Raw genomic sequence first — 21,878 nt, forward strand, 5'->3', positions numbered from 1 at the left:
GTTCATCATTTTGTTATTTTATTGAGCAGGGGTACACCCAGCCTGCGGAGCCCCTAAAAGGACTTTGAAGGGGGGAAAAAGATAAAGAAAAGAAAAAACAACTAACTGGTGCGCATCATTTAGGTTTTTTATTACTTTTGATTTTCTTTTTCGCCCTTCTTCGACATCTCCTTAAGGGCTCCGTACTCGTGTGTACTGTCAGATTGAATAGGTAAAACATATATACATAACGTATCTAATTTAACATAGAAGTGGGATTTATGCATAAAAATGACATTTTATTTAGGCATTGAAAGGGTTGGTCTTTTATCATGCTCTTCAACTTCCGCTCTTTTCATTAGCTTTATTGATTTTATAGGTATAATGAATTAATTATCTCATAATACAAAATTAATAAAAATTGTTTGTTTTTGTATTTTTGGGTCATATGCTTTGATTTACAAAGGATTCTTTTGAGGCAAAGTTGATCACTTTTTGTTCTATATTATTGTTCACACTGTAACATGACTCCAGTTGAGATGTGATCGTCCTTGGATTGTTAACTTTAACTATTTGAATTATTTTTGTCAATATAGTTGTTAGCAGAACAGCTTTTTCAGTTTATTTATTTTTTGGATTATGGTGTGTTTTGCTGCCACCAATATTAATCACAGCTGAAGTAATTCCTTGTAGGAGATAAATGCAATTCGGGATTTTTAAATATCTATCTTTAGCTCTTGGAGAAATAGGGAGATTCAAATTCATTTCTGTTAACTTGAAAAAATAAAGTTTTGCTTGGTTTTTCTCAAAACATAATTTGAGGGAGTGTCTTAAACAAGACATAGACAAACATTTTGATTTGACATTAAAATTTGTTGCATTTATAATGATGGCAGTCGCAGTTAATTTACTTGATATAATTTTTGTGTTTTTTAATCAAGACCCACCTTCTGTTCAGAGGGCGCAGTTCTCCAAAAGACCACTAGAGACGGGTGCCTGGAAGGAGGAATTTTTTCAAGGACTTCCATGTTCATTGTAAACTTCTTAATGTTTTTCAATAACAACGTTATTATACAGCAAAAAGAAAAATTTTCAATAATTATCTCACAAAGAAAAAGTAAAATATGCAGATGAAAACGGACATCCAGGCAAACACTGCTGTTTAAATGAAGGATTGAGATTAATAGAGAAAATATGTCAAGAAGTAGCCGTAGCAGATTTAAATAAAGCAGGCTGCTGAAAAACAAAAAGAAGACTGTAAATGTGGAACATTTTTCTGCAGGTGAGAGATTTTAAGAAGCTGAAACATGAGCGCAAACAAACATTCAGTTTTCTGCATGTTTGTGTCATTTTGTTGTTGTTCTGTTCCAGGAATCAGTCATTTCATTTACAGGAGAATAAATAAACACCAGAAGTCCACTGAACTACAACCTGAGGGTGGAGGCGGGGGGCACAACTGTCACAGCTTGAGACCAAACCCACTCGCCCTTTTTAGGAGAATTGATAATGTCACTTCTCTAGTTTAAAAAAAAACAGTTTGTGAAAGTTCAGCTGACTGGCACCACTTGCTCTGTCCTGGGACAGGGACAGGGGCGGGGGTTGGAGGGGGGAGACACAGCCTCAAAGTATAAATTCAGCTTGCAGAAACCCATCACCCCCTACAGAGAAAAACCTACTCATCTTTACCCCCCCCCCCTCTTCCAAGACTTTCCATTTTGTTGGAAACAAGCGAAGTCCTTCAAGGAACATCTTGCAGCTAACCAGGTTAGCAGGTTAACGATGTGACCAGTTCTTAGAAGCTTCAGCCGCTGCATAAAATGCTTCCAACCGGAAGCATTGGTGACAGGAGCTCCTGCACCAGCTGCAACCTCAGCAATTCTCTGAAGGAACAAAGCTGAAGGCCACAATGTCAATCAGCAACATTTCCTGATGTCCACAAACGCACCCTGAACTGCTTTCATTTTCTATGGCATTCTGGACCAAAAACATCTCCACTGGTGCTGGAAAGAGATACCCACCAACCCTCCAGAAGAAGGGATGATGGGACTTCTCAGTCCTGACTCGTCTGCTAACAGCAGGGTACATGAAGAGTCAACATGCTTTAATTCAGATCCTGGGTTTGGCTGTTTCTAAGAAGATTAGAAAACATCTGAGGCTGGAGTTCCTCACATCTTCTGGAAGCTCTCCCTGGTGTTGCTCCAAACTTGGATTCCCTGCAGAGGAAGAAGCAGAAGGAAATGAAAGCGGAAATGTTAAGCCGTGTTTGTGCATCTTTGTCTTTGTGGGTAGTGTCTTCAGGTGATGGAGGTGTCCATTTAGGTCTCTGGTCTGTGTTTTGTTAAGTGCTAAAGACAGGGTGGAGTAGCCTATATGCTAAACCCCATAACCCCTTTCATAAAGCCCGATGTGACAGCGAGCCGAGCAGAAACGCCATCGCTGGCTGTCCTGTACCTTCTTGCACATGTTGATCTGGATTGCAGCGTAGTTGAGGAGAGCCTCTCGCAGATCTTTGTCCTTCTCCTCTTTAAAGCGCAGAATGTCGGCCCACGCCTTCTGCACATGCTCCCTGCAGATAGACGACAGCGTGAACCGCCGCTCGTTTGAGCGCCGACATGCCCTCCTCTCAGACTCACTCGCACTCAGCTGCTTTGGCCCTCACGCTGTCCTCTGCATCTGCGATCAGCTCATCCAGCATGCTCAGGCGCGCCTCCCGCTGCTCCGGGGCCTCCTGTCCAAACAGCTTGTTCGTCACACCTTTGAAGGAGAACGTGCGCACCATCTGAGGAGGAGACCCGCTCTTTCAAAATCAACTCAAAACACTGTCACGGCAGAAGCCTGAGGACGGCTTTCTGCGTCTGACCATCACACTCCCACCACCATGCCCTGCACTTCCTGCCAGAGACTTCACTTCCTCTTTGTCATTTCATTTCTGACATAAATGGAAAAAATAAATAAGGCAGAAGGAAACTTATGTGTGGAAGCAGCTAACCTAGTTAAGTTGCAGCTGCAGGTTAACCCTTTAACACCAGAGCTTTAACTCAACTATTGTAGTTCTTGAACTGTTTGTGTAGTTCATTCCAGCTGATTCTGAAGTGGAGAAAAGCTGCCCTGTGCTGATATTCAACAGTTTACATTAGGGAAGTGTTTATGTAATGAATCAGCGGATTCTGTTGCAGATAAAGCGGCTTTGCGCCGTTTTGCAACCTTTTAGGTTAGTGATGACTTGCATATCAGTCTAAAGCTGATGTGAAAGGGTCTTTTTCTCCGGGTCAGAATCAGTCGATTCATACTTATTGCTTGTGCAGTCAAAGAGTTACGGTATGTCAAAGAGAACATGCAATCAGGTGTTGCCGGCGACAGCTCCAGTGTTAAAGGATTAACTGTCTGCTGACATGTAAAAGACTGAACCTTCTACAGATTGTCAGTATAAGCTTCATGATCTTGATTGGTTTCTTCTCAACACCATTCTGAAGCTCTGTACCCCTGTGGCCAGCTCGTCCCGCTGCTGCTTCTTAGAGATGAGGTCCTGGGAGGCCGTCTCCAGCTCGAACTGGGTTAGCTCATGTTTCCTGCACACCGCCCTGCAAAACAAGTCCTGGTGAATGAGCCTGGGTCAAAAAAGCACTGTGATCGGGTTACGGTAGACAAGTCATGAAAGCACTAGTCATGGTAAACAAGTTGTGAAACAAGTCATGATAGAAAAGTCATGAAACACGGGACATGGTGAATAAGTCAAAAACATACGTCATGGTAAACAAGTAATAAAACCCAGGTCATGCATGGGTAGACAAGACATGAAAACTAGGTGGTAATAGACAAACACTAGTCATGGTAGACAAGTGATGAAACACGGGCCATGGTAAATAAGTTATGAAACAAAAGTCATGATAGACAAGTGATGAAAACCAGTTCATGATAGACAAGTCATGAAAACACTGGGCATGGTAAACAAGTTGTGAAACAAAGGTCATGGTAAAAAAGTAATAAAACACAGGTCATGCATGGGTAGACAAGTCATGAGAACTAAGTGGTAATAGACAAACACTAGTCATGGTAGACAAGTCATGAGAACGACGTGGTAATAGACAACCACTAGTCATGGTAGACAAGTCATGAGAACTACGTGGTAATAGACAAACACTAGTCATGGTAGACAAGTCATGAGAACTACATGGTAATAGACAAACACTAGTCATGATAGACAAGTCATGAGAACTACGTGGTAATAGACAAACACTAGTCATGATAGACAACTCATGAGAACTACGTGGTAATAGACAAACAGTAGTCATGGGAGACAAGTCATGAAACACGGGCCATGGTAAACAAGTTGCAAAACAAAAGTTATAGTAGACAAGTGAAAAAAACCAGGTAATTGTAGACACATCAGGAAACACAGATCATGGTAAACAAGTCATGAAACCCAGGTCAATTTAAACAGGTTATGAAAATACGGGTCATGGTAAACAAGTCATGTAACAAGTCATGGGAGACAAGTCAGGAAAACAGGTTATGGTAGACAAGTCAGGAAAACCAGGTTATGGTAGACAAGTCAGGAAAACCAGGTTATGGTAGACAAATCAGGAAAAACAGGTCATAGTAAACAAGCAATGATATACAAGTCTTGAAATTCAGGTCAATATAAACAAGTCATGAAACAGAAGTGATGGCAGGCAAGTCATGAAACCCAGGTCAATTTAAACAAGTTATGAAAATACTGGTCATGGTAAACAAGTCATGAAACAAGTCATGATAGAAAAGTCATGAAACACAGGTCTTGATAAAGAAGTCAGGAAAACCAGGTTATGGTAGACAAATCAGGAAACACAGGTCATAGTAGAAAAGCAATGATAGACAAGTCATAAAATACAGGTCAATATAAACAAGTCAGGAAACAGAAGTGATGGTAGACAAGTCATGAAAACCAGGTCAAGGTAAACAAGTCATGAAAATCAGGTCATGGTAGACAAGTCATGAAACACCAGTCAATGTAAAGTCATAAAACACAAGTCATGGTAGACGAGTTAAGAAACACAGGTCACAGTAAATAATTCATGAAACACAGGTCAATGTTACCAAGTCATAAGACACTGGTCATGGTAAACAAGTCATGAAAACCAGATCATGGTAGACAAGTCATGAAACATGGGCCATACTAGATAAGTCAAGTTACAGCAAGTTACAGCGATTGAGTAACAGTAAAAAAAACTCCTTGTGAATACATCAAAGAAGATATACTAGTTAAGTCAAGTCATAAAAGAGTCATGTTAAAGGAGTCATGGCAATCAAGTAATGATAAACAAGTCATGACTAACTGATAATGGTAAACAAGTTATATTTGATATTTTATGAAAGTTTTAGTTTGTTTTGATGTGTGTATTTGTTTACATCAGCTTCAGTGCTGATGTGTTATGATGATCTGGGAAAAAGGTGGAACATTTGTTTCCTCTGATCAACATGGAAGCATCAGGAGAACTCTTCACCTCAGGGCTTCAGCGTAGCACAAATACTCCTTCAGCTGGTCTGCGTAATGCTCCTCCTCCTCCAGGATCTCCTCTATGGACGCGGCATATCTGCAGGAACAAGAAAAACAAAAGTAAAATAAGCTCCAACATGAGAGTTACTTTCAACCGATGAAGTAGCAGTCTGTGCTCACGAGTCCATGTGATGGCCGGCGCTCTGCAGTCCATCTCCCATCACCTTCTCCACGCCGCTCCACTCACTGCAGCATTTCATCAACAATCCGTCTCACTCTCGTTCAATTCTTTAGATCAACAAGAACCAAATCATTCCAGAACCAAGTCAGAATGTTTGCAGACTGACCTGAAGACTCTGCCGTAGTTCCCATGGACTTTGTAGACCGCGTAGACTCTGTCTGCAACCCTCTGATACACACAAATTCACACAAGCAGAAACACACAAGTTTTTTTCACAAGTAGAAAGAAGTATCACGTTACAAAAATTGTTTTCTAAATAGAACTCTTAACTGTGATAGCTGCAATATATGCGGAGCCCGGGATCTGACATGGGAAAAATAAATAAATAAATAAAGCGTTCCCACAAAATAATATTTTGTTCCCACTGAATAATTAATGCATGAGAATGGAATAATATTCTGATATACATTTATCCTGTTGTCTTTGAATGCACCACAGTTACAGGGACACGTTGATTGATCGGGATGCATTATGGGATATGTGTTATGCATGATGGGATACGTAGCATGTAGCCTTCTGATGTTAATTGACTTCTAAGGAGTACGTTAATAAAAGACAAGTCCCGAATATTATTCTTCCTGTTCAACCATAAACTACAATATCCCATACCGCAGCTGGCTGGCCGGTAGATGGACAGCCAGCTGCCCGAATGCCGATATGTCATGCAAAAGAGCTCTGCGGCGGACCGGAGCTCGTAGCACATAGCTCATAGCTCAAGCGAGCTATGTCCGGAGAATCGCTGCGGTATGGGGAAGCAGCAACCTTGGGCATCCTAAATATTAAAATACTTTTCTTACTTTCATGAAGACAATAATGAATAGATTATTCTTGTTTTTATTTTTCCCCTCTTGTACGAATGTCGGTCACAGAGACACGGAAGTAGCGGCGGAAAGCGGCTTTTGCGGCAGGACGGAGAGCGTACCGGGATGTGAATGAATGCAGACACGGAGACATGAATAATTATTTTGTTCGCACAAATTAATTATTTCGAGAGAACGTAATATTATTTTATGGGAACTGAATATTTATTATTTTACCCATGTCAGTTCCCGGGCTCAGTAGATATATAAATTTCGTTTAAAAAAAAAGCTTCCTGGGGCAAATTTACTTGAATTAACAAAATAATAATCTGCTTTTGTTGTGTCTATTTTAGTGTGCTTTTCTTTTCTTTTGAGCTGCTGTTAAACCGTAATGATCCAGTATATAAACATCTGTTTGTCAATGTATGTATGTAAATCTATACATGCAAAGGTTTTAGACGGAAAACTGCTAAAAACAAAAGATGCTTTCTAATCATCTATTTTTTTTATCAATTAACAAAAATCAACGATTGAACAAAAAAGAAATCTCAAATAAATCAATATTTGCTGAGACCAGTAATGGCATAAGTTCTAGCTAAGCTTTTGTCTTCTAAACAGTTCTTCAGGATGAACTCAGCGGAGAAGTTGATCCAAACATCTGTGGATGTGGGTTTTCTCCCATCTTTCTGCCATTTTTATAAACCTCTGCTCCTGTTTTCCTGCAGACTTGAGTCGCTTGGTCTCGTTTCCACGCCAGAGGTTCGGTTTCTTGGCTGCTACTTTTCCATGAAAACACCTCCTGTCAGACTTCTCTGAACAGCAGATGGGTGTTCCTGGGTCCTGGTGGTTTCTGCCTGCTCTGAGCCGATGGCTCTGCTGGACATCTTTCAGTTTCAATATAATGAGCTTAATGCGTCTTTCATCTGCGGTTTCATTGGTTTACCACAGCACCTAAAATCCCAACGTTTCTTTGTTCTTCTTCAAAAGAGCTCGAGTTCGAACATCTGGAACATTTAGGAGAGACCTTGATGCAAAAGAACTACTTTGAGTTGTGTTTCTGTGCTCAGTACGGTCTTTCAGAGCCTCAGCTCTAGGTAGCACAGTTGGACTATTCCTCCATTAGAAGCCTCCTTACGGCGGTTTTCGTGTCACTTCATGACTGGGTTTTGACTTTAGCATGATGACAACTATCATCAGCACCTATCTGGTATAATCTGTTGGTCAACCAACTAACTATTATCTTTAAAAAATCCCCAACTCTCGATCGTACTGCTGCTCCACCAACATTTCGGGATGGCATGAGAAATCCCATTCTAGATAGGAGAGGATTCAGAGGAGCTGGACTTACGGCTCGCGCTCGGAGCAGCTGAGACGTGTGACACTGCAGCTCCTCGCTGTACTGCTTCATGTCTATGAAGCACCTGACAGGAATGAAAATACAAGTAAAAAAAACAGATCAGGGACACCACATCTTCATCCTGGTTTCATCGAGCAGCCAGTCCAACTCACTTCTGTGGACTTCTGACCCTGAAGGTGGCGCCAAAAGCTCGCATTCTAGAGTCTGCCTGCAGGAAAACAGACCAAAGGTTATTTAAACCAATTAAAATTCACCTGAAATCTGCCACAGAGTTTCCTTTACCTTATCCTGAAATCCTGTTTCATACACAGCTTCTTTCCAGCAGTTTTCCTAAAACAGGGAACACACTGACTTTAGAGAGCGACATAAACATACAACCTGAGTAGATGACCTGTGACCTTTCTCACTTTAACGTGCCTGAACGGGGGAACAAGCACCAAATTTGCCGTTAGCCATGAGAAAAATCAATTTTTAAAGATGGCGGCACTCAATGTTACAAAAAGATTCATTGCCTATTTGCCCCAAAGTCACCAATATGGACTGTTCATGCACGTAATGCAGCCTTTACACTTGAGGGGAAACTACATGTTATATGTATATTATATACATAGATGTTGGATTTTTTCGTGGCTAACGTGCTTTTCAAAATGAGGGGATCTTACGGTACATCCGTGCCAAATTTCGAATATTTTAATAACCAGCTCCACTAGATGAAGGTTAGGATGGAGGAGAGGTTGGAAAACAGAATGGAGGACAAGATTCTGCTTTTAAAAAAAGGGAACAGGTCTGCTCCCAAGCAGCAATTGTATGGATCGGGAGTCTTTAGTCACCGTACCTCAGTGAGGAAGTGAGAAAGGATCTTGTCATTGGAGAGTCCTGGATGAGACGCCACGTGCAGCAGGAAGTTCTCCAGCCCAATCCGGCGCCGCTCCACAAAATCCGGGTCCATGTTGTCTGCTGACAGTTTGTGCCACACAAACTCTGCCTGCATGGAGGAGGAGGAGGAAGAAGAAGCGGTTTCCGCTCTGCTTATAGCAGGATGGCCTTCACTGGTGCCAAAGATTTGAGCATCAGCAGCACAGAGTTCTGCCTGCTCATTGGATCAGTCCCTGTGAGTAAACCTGCTGCTGCTCCAGACCTCCTGCCTCCTGCAGCAGGGGGTGACAGCGGAACTCACCCTCTTCTCAGGCAGAGGAGGAACCACGTAGAACGGGTAGGTCAGGATCAGGTACGCCCTGAGGAGCTCGAACTCGCTGTATCTCCTCCACACGGACTCGGGAGGCTGCACGCGGCCCTCAGCAGCGGCATCCGCGGGCCTGCAGCGCGAGCAGGTTTGTTAGAGTCCGCGGTGACGCGCGCGCATGCTCCCTCCCGGCAGAAGCGCTCACCTGGTCTCGATCAGGTACACCGTGAACGTCTCCTGCATGCTGATGGCGTTCTTCCCGCTCCTCTTCTCGGCCTCGGCCACGCAGATCTCCATCCTGCGCAGCAGGTTCGAGTCCCGCCGCTCCACCTGAAAGCAGCGGGCACGTTCACACCGGCACCAGCAACAACAGGTAACCCGCGTCACATGACCGAGACGGTACACATCCGCCGCTTCACCGTCAAGCTGGCGCTTCCGTCCGCGGACTCTCCGTCTGACGCTGCCGCCTCATCCTTCCCGTTCTCCGCCATCATCCCGGTTCCTGCTGCGCCACGCACGCGGCGTTACGGTAATCCAGCTTCGTTACGTCAAAAGATCAAAAATATGGACAGACCCACAGCTGATGGATGATACCATTCTATTTTCACCCCCATTTATGTAAACAATCATGTAAAAATGACCGAAAGGAAACGATACCTAATCTTTGTCTCTTTCAATTTAAGATTGTTTGGTTTGAATTTTATTTCACACTAAGACTTTTCTATGTGGTCCTGTCAAATATTTAGATGTGATCCCATCAATAGAGCCTTGAACATGACAGCCAAAAAAAAAAAAAAAATTGTTCCCTGAAATGAATCTTTTGTGGCCATAAATTAGTATTTCGTTGCCACAAATGTACATATTATTTGCATTTTGTCGGCAAAAATCTACATAAACCAATTTTTACTGCAATAATTTGAACTTTTGTAAAGCAGACCTTTTTTTGTAAACTTTGCCAAATTATAGGACGGCAATGATAACTTTATTATTTAAAATAAAGTAAATATGGTACCATACAATTTTGTTTCAGTGACAAAAGCTTGTGATTTTCTTGAAAAGTTTTCTTGAAAATTTTCAATAATTTCTTGCATATTATTCATGATTAAAAAAACGTTTTTCTTTATCTCAGTTTTTATAGAAAACAATATTCAATTTGAAATTTTATTTTGAAATAAACAATGCAAATGAAAGCGGAACTTGAATCTTTTTTCCTTCAAAATAAAGCATGGTAAATACTGCAACAATGCTTTACTGCCTTGCTTTAAGGCCAAAGCCAAAGGCACCTTACACTCACAGTCCGTGCACACACTGATGGCAGCTGCCAAACACTGGCGCCAACCCATAATCACAATCAAAGGCTGAATGCTCCTCACCACAGCTGCCCCATGGCGTGACAACTGGGTACTCCTGTTGGCAGCTGAATCTGTATGAACACTTGTATGTCAGTAGGGACACCTGCTGCAAGGGCTTGTTGTTGATAATTGTGTTTTTCTGTTTCTAGTGTAAGACGGTTCCCTTAGTTTATACTCCAGTTTGTATTTTTGAAAGTTTTACTTGAACGGTTTAGCCGATTGTTAAAATAAAATGTTTCCATTTCTTTTGATGTATTTTCCTGTATGGCTCAAGTGACTTGGTAAGACACCTAAAAGGGAAACCGTTGTCCTTCATTGTCACCAGTATATTTTTTGGGGGGGATAAACATCTACGACAAAAACAATTCTGTGCTGGAGGAAAGGAGGAAATAGGATCACGATGCCAACAAACAAGGAAAATGTCATATTTTTGTTTATACTCCATGACCTCATGGTTGTCTTTCCAAAACTGTGCTGCAAACTGTTCTTCTGAGAAAAAAAGACTCATGTTGGTCTGAAAAGGGTTTGAATCAGAGGCAGGTGCTTCCTGTCTAGAGGAATAAGAATTCAGGTGTGGATTTAACTTTTCAGGTTCAGGCACTTAATCCTCATTCCTGCAAATATGTTTCCTACCTATCAGTAATAAAATCCATTCAAAGAGCTATCATGTAAAAAAAATGACACATTGTTACAGTGTTTGTGGTAAACACAGATTTATTGAGATGTGTATACAGTTTGTATTGTGACACACATGGAAGAGACGTCTGACTCTACCTCTGCTGTTCATTTGTGTGCTTCTCTTTTGCTCCGTGAAGTCACTTTCGGGGTACCCAGCCCTCTAATCCCATACTACTCGTAAACATGGACTGTATATGAGAAAAGGATTGAGGAACCCCTCCCCCCTGGCATTCCAAACAGGAAGTACCTGCTGGCTCCAAGAAGCCAAAATCCCACAGTCCTCTATAGAGAAATAAACAGCAATGACAGTCATTCTATTGATCAGAATAACCATTCTGGATCTGATACGTTTTTTTTTTAATGTTCTTGATAATCCTTTTTTTCTTCTTTTTTTTCTGCTGTGAAAGTTTATAACTGACCAATCAGATGCCTCAACAAAAGCATGTGGTGTCACGTTAAACGTTTGAAACATTTGACAGATTTTCTGAAAGGGGTGTGGCCTTCCCTCAAGCTCACTCCTGATTGGTGAGAGTGGTTGCCATAGACCCGTTGACTCAGATCGACCATTCACTGCTTACTGACGACTTCTGGTTCCTATTTGGTAATGTCTGTATCACGGAAAAATAACATCACACTCGTTCAGTCCAGTTCTCACGTGCAGTCAATGACTCACACACAACCCTTTTTTTTTAAAGTGGTTGACCTCGATAGTTTCTGATGGAAGCCATCTGTTGTTTTTGTATTTTTTCTGAAAACCTTCTGCACCTTTGTATACTCGTCTGCCTTTCAGTGTGCAGACATTTTTTGTATTCATCTCATCATTCCCATATGACCCCGCTTCCCCCACCATGCTTTGCATGTTCTTTAGATGGATTGGCTGCATGGATGTGTGGGACAATTCCAACTGATGTTGCTTTGCTTTCGCCATTTAGCGAACACATTTTAACGCTGCAGAGGTCTCTTCGTGTGTTAGACGCCACTTCTGAGGCTCTACAGAATGATGCTGTTCACGACCAGCCAGGGAACCAGCGATCCGAGTGAGTCAGCTCAAACTCAGGTAATGTGTGAGGTGTTGTGATGAAGACGTGACCCTGTCATTGGGATGCCGTGGCCCACATGCCAGAGAGCTGATCTTGGTTCTTCGTTCAGCCTTCAGGTCACCTAAGCTCCAAACAAGCAAACACTTCATTCCAGGCCTGGTTCTGGTCAAAATATCAGAAGACAAAAATACTTTTTTTTTTTTTTTTTTAAATCAGTGTGTTGTTCCCTCACCAGTCTTCTGCTCAAATGTTTTAACTATGTGTTCATGGGATGAAAACCCAAACGGGCTAGCTGAAGTTAGAAGAGTGGATGACTGAACCAAAGAATACTTCCTGTTTGTAAAAATGCTCTTCCTGTTTGAAATCTGCCCGATATTCCCTGCAGCCATTTATCGTTTCACCTGCAGTAAAGCTAATCAGACCAGAAACCAGCTGATCCTGGGGGCTGCAGAGGCCTGAGTCTCCTGTAGACATTGAGAAACTCAGACCTGTTTTACATTTTTAAATAAGAAGCGATAGATTCGACATGGGGTGGGGTTTGATTCCTGACCGAAACAGTTTACTCTGAGGAGAGGTTTGACGTCCTCACAGGCAGAAGTCAAAGGTCAGGTCAGACTTGGCCATCTTCTGTCTGTACACAGCATCAAAATTCTCGTTCATGGACACGGTGAAGACGTCCCTCCACAGACCCACTCGACCTGCAAGGAGAGGAGCCGCCCATCAAATGTCAATTTTTACCTGAGTCAGATCACTGTAACCATGGCAACAACTGAACTAACCTGTTGTGGCATGAGGAACAAACACGTCTAATTATGGTAAACAGCTAAGACATGAAGGAAAAAGCTGAACGATTACTCAGAGTGCAGCACACAGCTGAGTTACGTTCATCTGAAACTGAAACAATGTCCCTTATCTGAAACTCAAACTAGACTTTAAAAACCAAAAATCTGACAACAGACTGCTGGAGAAAAATCCCAAATTCTCCATGTTCAGTTGTATATCTTCAAAGTGCTACTCTAGTCAACTCTTGATCTATTTTTAAAATGTTCCCAGTGGCCTTTGAGCCAAAAAAACAAACAAAACTGTGTCGTTTTCTAGGACGTAGTTTCTGCAGAGCGGCAGTAGTTCATCAAAAATTCTCCTCTGAGTTGTGGGAGGGACTGTTGGCCCAGAGCATCTCCGCCCTCACTTTCCATCACTCAATAACTGAGCTCTCTGTTCACTCTCTCTCCCGCTAGCTTACAGCCTCTCACACCCCCAACCTAACATTACACCCGTGCAACAAAAATGGTTGGAATTCAATACAGTTCATGGTGTCTACAAAATTAACTGATTTCTTAAAGTTATTTCTTTACATGTCAGGTATGTGACAAAACACAAACCGTGTCTGAGAAAAAAATAACTTTAAGAAATCAAAAATGGTTGGAGCTGGCGGTGCTATCCAGCCGTACAGCTTTGATTCCGATTCCAGACATGGAAAACTAAGACGCTCGTGGATCCATTTTTCTGCAAGTGGATGCATCAGAATGGAGCAGCACAGGGGGCTTGTGGCCCCGCCCAATGCATTTTCCACGTCACAAATATAATCTTTTTTCAAACAGCATTTTTTCATTTGCTTCTGACTCACAACAGTTTGAATAAATGTATATGTCCTCCATCAAAAAAATGCTACAAGAGCATGTAAACACCAAAAAACACAATTTTCATCAGAGTCGGTCTTTCAAGACATCTTTGAAGAGCTCTTCTCCTCTTCCTCCTCCTCCTCCTCAGTGTCTCTGCACACTCACCCCTGCACATGGACAGAGCCTCAGAGCTGCAGCAGTGTTCAATCAGCTGGTGACAGCTCTCCACCATGCTTTCCAGCTGAGCTTTGTCACAAGATACGCCCAGGAACCTGGCCAGCTGCTCCACCATGGTGCCCAGATCCTGCATGGAGCAGAGAGGAAGTGTTCTCTGGGAACCATCGCACACAGGTTATACTGACGGCAGCGCTCAGCGGTCAGCACTCGCTGCAATCAGACAGAACTTTGGAGCCTCTGGGAATAATTGATTCTCTTAAAAATAGGGCGAGGCGTTCAATCATTGCTTCCCAAAGAACAAACATTTGACTTCCAGAAGAAGACATCAATGTGATGAGACGGCAGACTGATAAAAATGGCTGTTCTGAACCCAGATTCTAGACTGCCTCCCAGTCCATTCATTCTTGTTTTGCACGAGACACAGGAACTGTGTGAAGAAAGCTTCTTCCAGCGGCTCATAAGAATCTCCTCAAGTTTTATTTGACAGACATTTTAGTGTATCTGTAAAGAAAAAAGCTTCTGTTCTTCAATATTGACATTTTATGGTCTTTAACACAATTTCTTTGTGAGTCGATGTTTGAAAAACTCCAAAAAAAAGATAACTTGATTTATGATTCCTGGAATGTGAGGAACATAGAAGCTAGAAAGTTTCTGAGAATTTTAATTTCACACCAAAAATAACTGTTTCCAGAACATCTAAATCCTGTTATATACCAAAATTCATGTAAGGGAATTAAAAAAAAATCTTTCAGAAGGCTGTCAAATGGTCTCCGTTTAATAATGTCAGACTAAATCTGTTTCACATTTCTGTGGAGAAACTTGGATTCCCAGTGGTTCATCTGCACGCCTGACCTTTTCACTCAAGGACCCCCACCGCTTTAGATTGCAGGGGCAAAACAAGTCTTTTCACTGGAATTGAAACACTCACATACAGAATGCAGTGTTCTTTAAAAAGCACCATCATAAAGAGAAGTTCAGGGGTCTTAGTAACATGTTAGCAACCTCTTATGGGGAGAAACGCTCCAGCTAACATGAACCATGTTTAGAAAAAAGGGTTGAAACATGACATAAAAGTCAGAAACCTTACCTTATACATGTCTTCATACTTTAAAAAGAGGACATTTGAGTCCATCCGATGTTCCCAGAATTCCTGAACGTGTTCAAACCAGGAACCGTATCCCACTGCAGAAAGAAGAGCAGAGCAGAGTTTAGAAACGAATGTGAGTTTGGGGGAAATGCTGCTTCATACGCACATTTCTCATTCATGAAGCGACGGCAAAACTCCTGGAAAGTTCCCCGGTAGCTCATGGTCCTGAGAGAACGGTGGAACTGATAGTAGGACACCACCAGGTCTTTGGGGTTTCTGGCCATGTAGATCACCTAGAAATAAAGCCATTCTTTGGGAAACACTTCTTTAGGATGTCTTGAAAACGCAAAGACCACAGTCCTGCTCAACTTTCCAACTTATCTGATCTAAGGAAGACTTTGGATGTCTGTAATTCTCAATGTGGTGTACTGAATCTGGAATTTTTCTATCTGGATTTGAACAATACTCCTCCTCATCTGAAATATCTCTATCAGGATTTGAAATATCATTATCATAATCTGGAATGTCATTATCTGGGGTAATCTGGATCTGAAGGGTTATCAAGTTTTGAAATATTAATATTTGAATATTATTCTTTCATAATTAAATATGGTTATGTGCTGGTTCTGATCTGGAATGTGATTATTTGCATGTGGATAGTGGATCTGGAATGTGATTATCCAGCTTTTAAATATGACCATTTAGACCTGAATGGTCATTATCAAGTTCTGGAACATAATTAGTTTACTCTGGAGGCGTGTGCTTACTTTGATTTAGAATGCAGTTATTTGTATTTGGAATTTGCTCATCTGTTTCTGGAATCCAAAACTGGAATCTGATCACTTAGAACTGGAATGTCCTCGTCTTGAACAAGAATGGTTTTTATTTAAAAGTGCTTTTCTGAATTTGGAAAATGCGTATCTGAAAATTGTTAACTACGACCTGGAATGTCATTTTCACACTGGAATAATTCCTTTTTTTAATGGGAATGTGCTCAATTTGATCTGCTTCCAGAATGTGCTTATCTGGAACCAGAATCTTCTAATCCAGAACATGGATATGCTTTTTCAAAATCTGGAATTTGCTTATCAGAAACTGGAATGTGATTTTTCAACCTGAAATGTGTTCTAGCTATGTGATTTTCAAGTTCTGGAATGTTATAATCTGGATTGTCATGTCAGATTGGAGCATAGGGTAAAAATGAGTTGAACGGTAACTCAAAATAACAGTGGTTATGGGATTGTGTGGCTTCAATCCCCATTTTGAAGGCATAATTCCACCACCTCATGGTATTAAATTCTTTCATCTGTAGGAAACCCATACAGGGCACAATTTTGGTCAATGTATCTAGAAAAAAAAAACTTCAAAATGTACTTGCATACACAATAGCAAACCCACTGTTCAAATTTGGCCAAGTCATTTTATAAAAGGTATAACGAGTTTGTCTTAACCCTCGAATTTATGTCATTAATTGCTGCTGTTGATCTAAATTGATGATACTGATTGTCACTTTGGATCCTCCAGGACATCGAAACCTTCTCTCTCTGTATTTTTACTTAATGGATTAGAGCTGGTTGATAGTACAATCGTCCAACTCTTTTTATTGAGTTGCATTGGGTAGAATTGAATTGGGAAACCACATGAGTTGCATAGCATTATGGGATAGAGTAGATGAGGTGGACTGCAGTCATAGACATGCATGTGTCTGTGCACAGACCTTGGCTTCTCCCTTGTGCAGAGCTGAGGGGAGGAATCGGTAGGGGAGGTGGCTCTTTATCAGGCGAGGTGATGTCAGCTCCTGTAGGGACACAACAGCATTCTGATTATAATGTCCATGCAGTAGATCTTTCCAGGAAGTTGGGATTTGGGATGACTATATATGTAGAGGCCTTCATTCTTTCCATCAGTGGGATTTTACTCAAAGAGGGCGGCGACACACACATTTCAAAAGAATATAAAAACATCAGAAATACAACAAATATCCCAAGATTAAAAAAATGTACATTAGCAAATATATTATTATAGCAATAAACGATCTCTTAATTAATACATCTGATATGGTGGTTGAAAAGGAACAGCATTTTCATTTACTATTAAAAAATCCTCAAGCTTTCCAGCCAACATTTAAAGCCTGAATAAGACCAATGCAGACACATGCTGGGCAGGTTTCATCCACGGACAGTATGGGTAATGCCACCAATATGGTTTACTTCCAGCTCCAAATGAAGTCAAGTCAGTCGCCATTCTTCGTGTTATGCACACCGCCATGTTGGAGGCGGACAACATTAGTAAGCAGTGATTGGTCTGAGTCCTCATTTCTATGGCAACCACTCTCACTATTCAGGGGTGAGCTTATTAGAAGGCCACACCCCTAAAAGCGGGTTTGGGAGAATCTGTCAATCAAACGTTTCGAACATTGGATGTGGGGGCCAGCAGGCACCGCCTACTTTTATTGAGGCATCTGATTGGTCAGTTTACAACTCACATAACTTGAACTACAGAAAAAAATGAAGATTGTTAAGAACATGTTTTAAAAAAAGGTATCGGATCAAGAATGGTTATTCCCTCCAATAGAATGACAGTGTGTTTTTTCTTTAGATAAGAAATGGGAGAGGGGTCACTCAGTTCAGTTCACGCATACACTCAATGGTTTAATTTCTACAAATGATCTATAACAGTTAAGTGCCTTCTACCATTAGCTCCAGAATCAGAACCAGACAGGATGAGGCTTCAAAAGTGCTTCAGGAGTCCTGACCCAGCCAGCACCAACCTGCCTGCAAACACAGCATACCTGTATGATATCCAGTCCAGGCTGTGGATACTCTAAGACCGGCAGCTGTTCGTCAATGTTCATAATGCCGATCTCATCGGGGTCTGCTCCTTGACTTACGAGGTACACCACCTCCTGCAGCAGGCTGGTGCCTACAGAAACACATTATGGGGGGTTATGGATTTAACAGCGAGGGTTTTCCAGAAGCACAAAGACTAACAGACATGATTCACACTGTCTGACATGACACACGTTTGTCTCTTCTCTGTGACTCTCAAGGACTCCGGGCCTTGATGAAGGTAGAAAAAGCTGACGATGGCACATGGATGGGAGGTGAAACGTTTAAAACAAGAAGACTTGAAGTCGAGATGCCGTGGTTCAACAGGTCGGCATTTACAGATCAGTCCTGTCCACAAGTCTTTACATTGGCTACCTGTTGCTCAGAGAACAGATTTCATGAACATCTCTTATTTCAAGGTCCAACTGCGATGATCTTTTGATCTGTTTTCAAAAGCATACACATTGGTATTTTAATAATGCTTTTGCAGTTTTTAGGTAAAATTTAAAGAACCTGTGTCGTTTTCTAGGACATAGTTTCTGCAGAGCGGCAGGAGATCATCAGAAATTCACCTCTGAGTTGTGGGAGGGACCATTGGCATTGAGGAACCCCGACCCCCATCCCATCCCTGTTTGTGAGAGCTCAGCAGAGAGCATGTGGACCGCCCAGCACATTACATCACAAATACGATGTTTTTCAAACTTCTTTTTTTCATCTACTCCTGATTCATAACGATTTGAATAACAAAAAACTGCTAATCACAATTTCAGTCTTGATTTCCTTTATATATGTGTTGTCTATCATGAGAAGAATGCCACTAGAAGATGTTAAAACACAAAGAACACAGTTTTCATCAGGTGGGTCATTAAGTCTCTCCATGGTTATTCACCAAAGCAGATCTCTGACATGTTTGTCCCACATGAACCAGCAGGAACTCTGAGAAACTTCAACCAGTGTGACTCAGAGAGAAAGACCTGGTTCTGAACAGTCCTAAATTAAATAAGCAAACAATTAAGCAAGAATTAACAGTAATTGTTTTTTGTCTTGCAAGAAAAACTGTCTTTATGAGAATGTTTTCCAACAGCAAAGCAGTATGAGTTAAAGAAACTAGAATTTTGTTTCTTAAAATAAGAAGTATTTGTATTACCTTTTTTCTTACCCCAATGGCTGGAAATTTTTTTTGCTAATAAAAATATATTTTTTCAAACTTGAATACTTTTTGGCTTTTTCTAGGGGGGGCTGTGTTTGCAATGATTGGGTTCATTGGACATATGAACCAAAACAAAAGCAGAAGCTAGTTCTGGTCAGTACTTTCATGAGGAGTAGTCTCCTTCAGGGTGATGCTCATGCCGACGGTGCGACCGAAATACCGCATGGTGGTCACGCTGAAGCTGTGGCTTGGGAGCGTTTTTCTCCTGGCGTGAGCAGAATTGTTTGATGTTCTTCGCTGTGGTGCTGCAGCCGTGTTGCCTGTGACTCATCTTCATTTTGGCAATAACATCTCACTCATTTCAGAGAGGGGCACAGAAACGACAGGAGCTCCTTTCTGATCTCAGTCTGTGAAGCTCGGAGGACATTTTAATCTGTTCATGTGATCTTCAAACTGACAGAATCTTATGTTGGGTCTGAAGGACAGCTTTGTATCTTCAGGAAAAGCATCAGATGAGCTTTTTCAGATGCTCTTGTATTCCAGGTAAAAATGGAAAATTCTTTTCCTGGGTGAATCACATCCACCGTTCAGTAAAAGAGAAGTTCTCAAATGTTTGGAAATAAGAAGGAAAATAAGAATAAATTCAGTCAAATTGTGAATCAAAAGCGGAAGAAAAATGGGATTGGAAAAAGGTGTGACATATAGGATCTACAACGGTTTGTTATGCTCCATCCTGATGCATCCACTTATAGACAAATAGATGCATGAACGTCTGTTTTCTTCGTATGAGCTGGAATCTGGATCTGGACTGAACGACTGGATGGCTCCAATATTGCTGGTGTTCTTGCTACACTGCCAATGTTAGGTTGGGGGTGTGAGGGTCTGTAAGCTAGTGGGAGAGAGTGTAAACAGATGGATGACGGGAAGTGGAGGAAGGGTTGCTCCTCCCCAATGGTCCCGCCCGCAACTCAGGTAAATTTCCAAAGAACTCCTGCCACTCTGCAGAAACTATGTCCTAGAAAATGACTCCGGCTTGATATTTTGGTTGAAAATGGCATCATCATAATGAAAAGACCTCTGGGAATACTTTGAAAAAAGATCAAAAGATGGTCGTACGGGGATTTTAAATGCATTTTCCAGGTAATCTGGGGGTGGGAAAGTAAAGTATGTTCTTTGAGAGAACACAGCATCACGGTTGGTTGTTCTTTTAGGTGGACTTGTACCATCAGAACAGCCAGGGTCTGTCTGGGGTTCCTCCAACATTGCATTGACATCAGGGGCAGTTTGCCAGAATGTTACCCAAGTGTTTTTTTACTGAGGGGTTACCTGGCTCTGGATGATTCAAGGGGGTGGGGTTCAAGTGGGTTGAGCCCAGCAGAACCTTCTGGAACCTTTTACACTTTAAAGAAAGCTTCACTGAACCAACCAAACACACATGTATGTGCTCCTGATGATCTGCAGTGATCACACTGAGGGCTTCAGGAGTAGCTTTGAACATCTTTGTTGGTGCATTTTCTCTGTGTGTGCGCGCGCACGTATGGAGAAAATGACGTATTTTCCTGCCCTGCGCACGCGCCGGGGACACCCTGCAACGAACGTAAAAACTCACCTTCAGTGGCTCGCGCGAGTGGCGTGAGCTGTTGGGCCGCGTGACTCGCTCACGTGATGATGTAACCATCAGAGTCCTGATGTACTGCGATATGCTGACACGTGAACGCAGCAGGTACAGCAGTTAAAGAAGACCTCTGCACCTACTCGTCATGTCAGGCTCCGATAAGAGCGCCACGGTGCGCGCGCGTACCTGATTTGGGGTAGGTGAGGATCCAGATGTCGCTGCTCCTGATGGAGAAGCTGGAGATCTCCTCCATCCTGCCCCTGCAGAAGGGCGGCAGCCGCACCCCCTCAAACTCGAAGTAGCGGCTTTCAAACTCCACGGGGGTGCTCGGGGTGTCGGCCTCGCTCTCGGCCATCCTCCTGAGGGCGCCGGGCTTGGGGGGTGGCTGGGTAGGTGGGGGCTCCGCGCCTGTGGTCTTTAGTTGTTAATACGGGATGCTGTGCGCAGTAGAGTCTGGAACCTCTCGAGCAATAGTGACGTCATGCGCGCTCACGAGTGCCAGCATCAGGACCACTCGGGCTGTGCACGCCCACAGGTACAGATTTGACTTTAAGCGTTTACAGCATTTTAATGACACCAGGTTTACTTGCTGATGATTGTATCATTTTTTCCGCTTTTTCCATTTTTACAATTTACAGAAAATTCTGTTTCAGGAAATGTCTTGTTTTTCCTGAGCCTCTTTTGGGAATAACATTTGAAAACAGAGTTTCTGTGTCAGCAGGCACGGTTGATGCAGGCTCACTTACTGCATGAGTGCTGCTGCAAAACACTAACAGTTTTGCCCTTTGACAGGCAGTGGTAATCGTAATGACTTGAGAGGTTACAGTCATGGAGCTTTTCCCTAACATTTTCTGCGATCATCTTTTGATCTATTTTCAAAGCAGCGCTCTTAATGATGCCGTTTTTAGCTGAAATCCAAAAACCTGTTTCCAGGACATAGTTTCTGCAGAGCAGCAGTAGTTCATTAGAAATTCACCTCTGAGTTGTGGGCGGGATCATTGCAGACGAGAAAGCCCGCCCCATTTCCCATCACCTATCTGTTTAATATATACTCTCCTGCTAACAGCCCCTCACAACCCTAACTAGCGGTGCAAAAATGGCGAGCAATGTTGGAGCCATCCAGCCATAAAGTTCTGGTCCAGATTCCAGCTCAGATGAGGAAAACAAAGACGTTCATGGATCTATTTGTCTGCAGGTGGATGCATCGGAATGGAGCGGAGCATATTTTCTATATCACAAATACAGTCTTTTTTAAATGGAATCTTTTCCTCTAATTCACGATTTGAATAAAGA

General features: G+C 42.2%; 3 protein-coding genes across 4 annotated transcripts in view; 1 reads left to right on the forward strand and 2 right to left on the reverse strand.

Annotated features, from left to right (window-relative positions):
- Positions 1-106: 106 nt before the first annotated feature.
- LOC101164612 (sorting nexin-4-like) lies at positions 107-9,648 on the reverse strand. Its single transcript, XM_004083119.4, has 14 exons — positions 9,456-9,648; positions 9,242-9,366; positions 9,031-9,169; positions 8,689-8,838; positions 8,136-8,183; positions 8,006-8,061; positions 7,845-7,917; positions 5,803-5,864; positions 5,636-5,701; positions 5,463-5,552; positions 3,461-3,560; positions 2,613-2,758; positions 2,431-2,545; positions 107-2,192 (listed from the first exon to the last, which is right to left on the reverse strand). The coding sequence occupies exons 1-14, from the start codon at positions 9,528-9,530 to the stop codon at positions 2,145-2,147; spliced, it is 1,293 nt and encodes a 430-aa protein (XP_004083167.2). The 5' UTR covers positions 9,531-9,648; the 3' UTR covers positions 107-2,144.
- Positions 9,649-12,271: 2,623 nt separating this feature from the next.
- sult4a1 (sulfotransferase family 4A member 1) lies at positions 12,272-21,076 on the reverse strand. Its single transcript, XM_004083002.4, has 7 exons — positions 20,772-21,076; positions 17,784-17,914; positions 16,710-16,790; positions 15,159-15,285; positions 14,993-15,087; positions 13,894-14,032; positions 12,272-12,804 (listed from the first exon to the last, which is right to left on the reverse strand). Exons 1-7 carry the CDS (start codon positions 20,938-20,940, stop codon positions 12,692-12,694), a joined length of 855 nt encoding a protein of 284 aa, XP_004083050.1. The 5' UTR covers positions 20,941-21,076; the 3' UTR covers positions 12,272-12,691.
- The window catches only part of LOC101164861 (patatin-like phospholipase domain-containing protein 2), a 67,074-nt gene continuing 66,238 nt past the window's right edge, over positions 21,043-21,878 (forward strand). For both annotated transcript variants that reach the window (XR_002293029.2, XM_004083120.4), the window contains exon 1: positions 21,043-21,120. Coding sequence is in view for 1 of the 2 variants with exons in the window: in XM_004083120.4 (XP_004083168.2) it covers positions 21,067-21,120 (54 nt within the window). In the remaining variant the exon portion in view is untranslated. The remainder of the gene's footprint in view (positions 21,121-21,878) is intronic.

Source organism: Oryzias latipes, chromosome 23, assembly GCF_002234675.1.
Source record: "Oryzias latipes chromosome 23, ASM223467v1".
Taxonomy (NCBI): Eukaryota; Metazoa; Chordata; class Actinopteri; order Beloniformes; family Adrianichthyidae; genus Oryzias; species Oryzias latipes.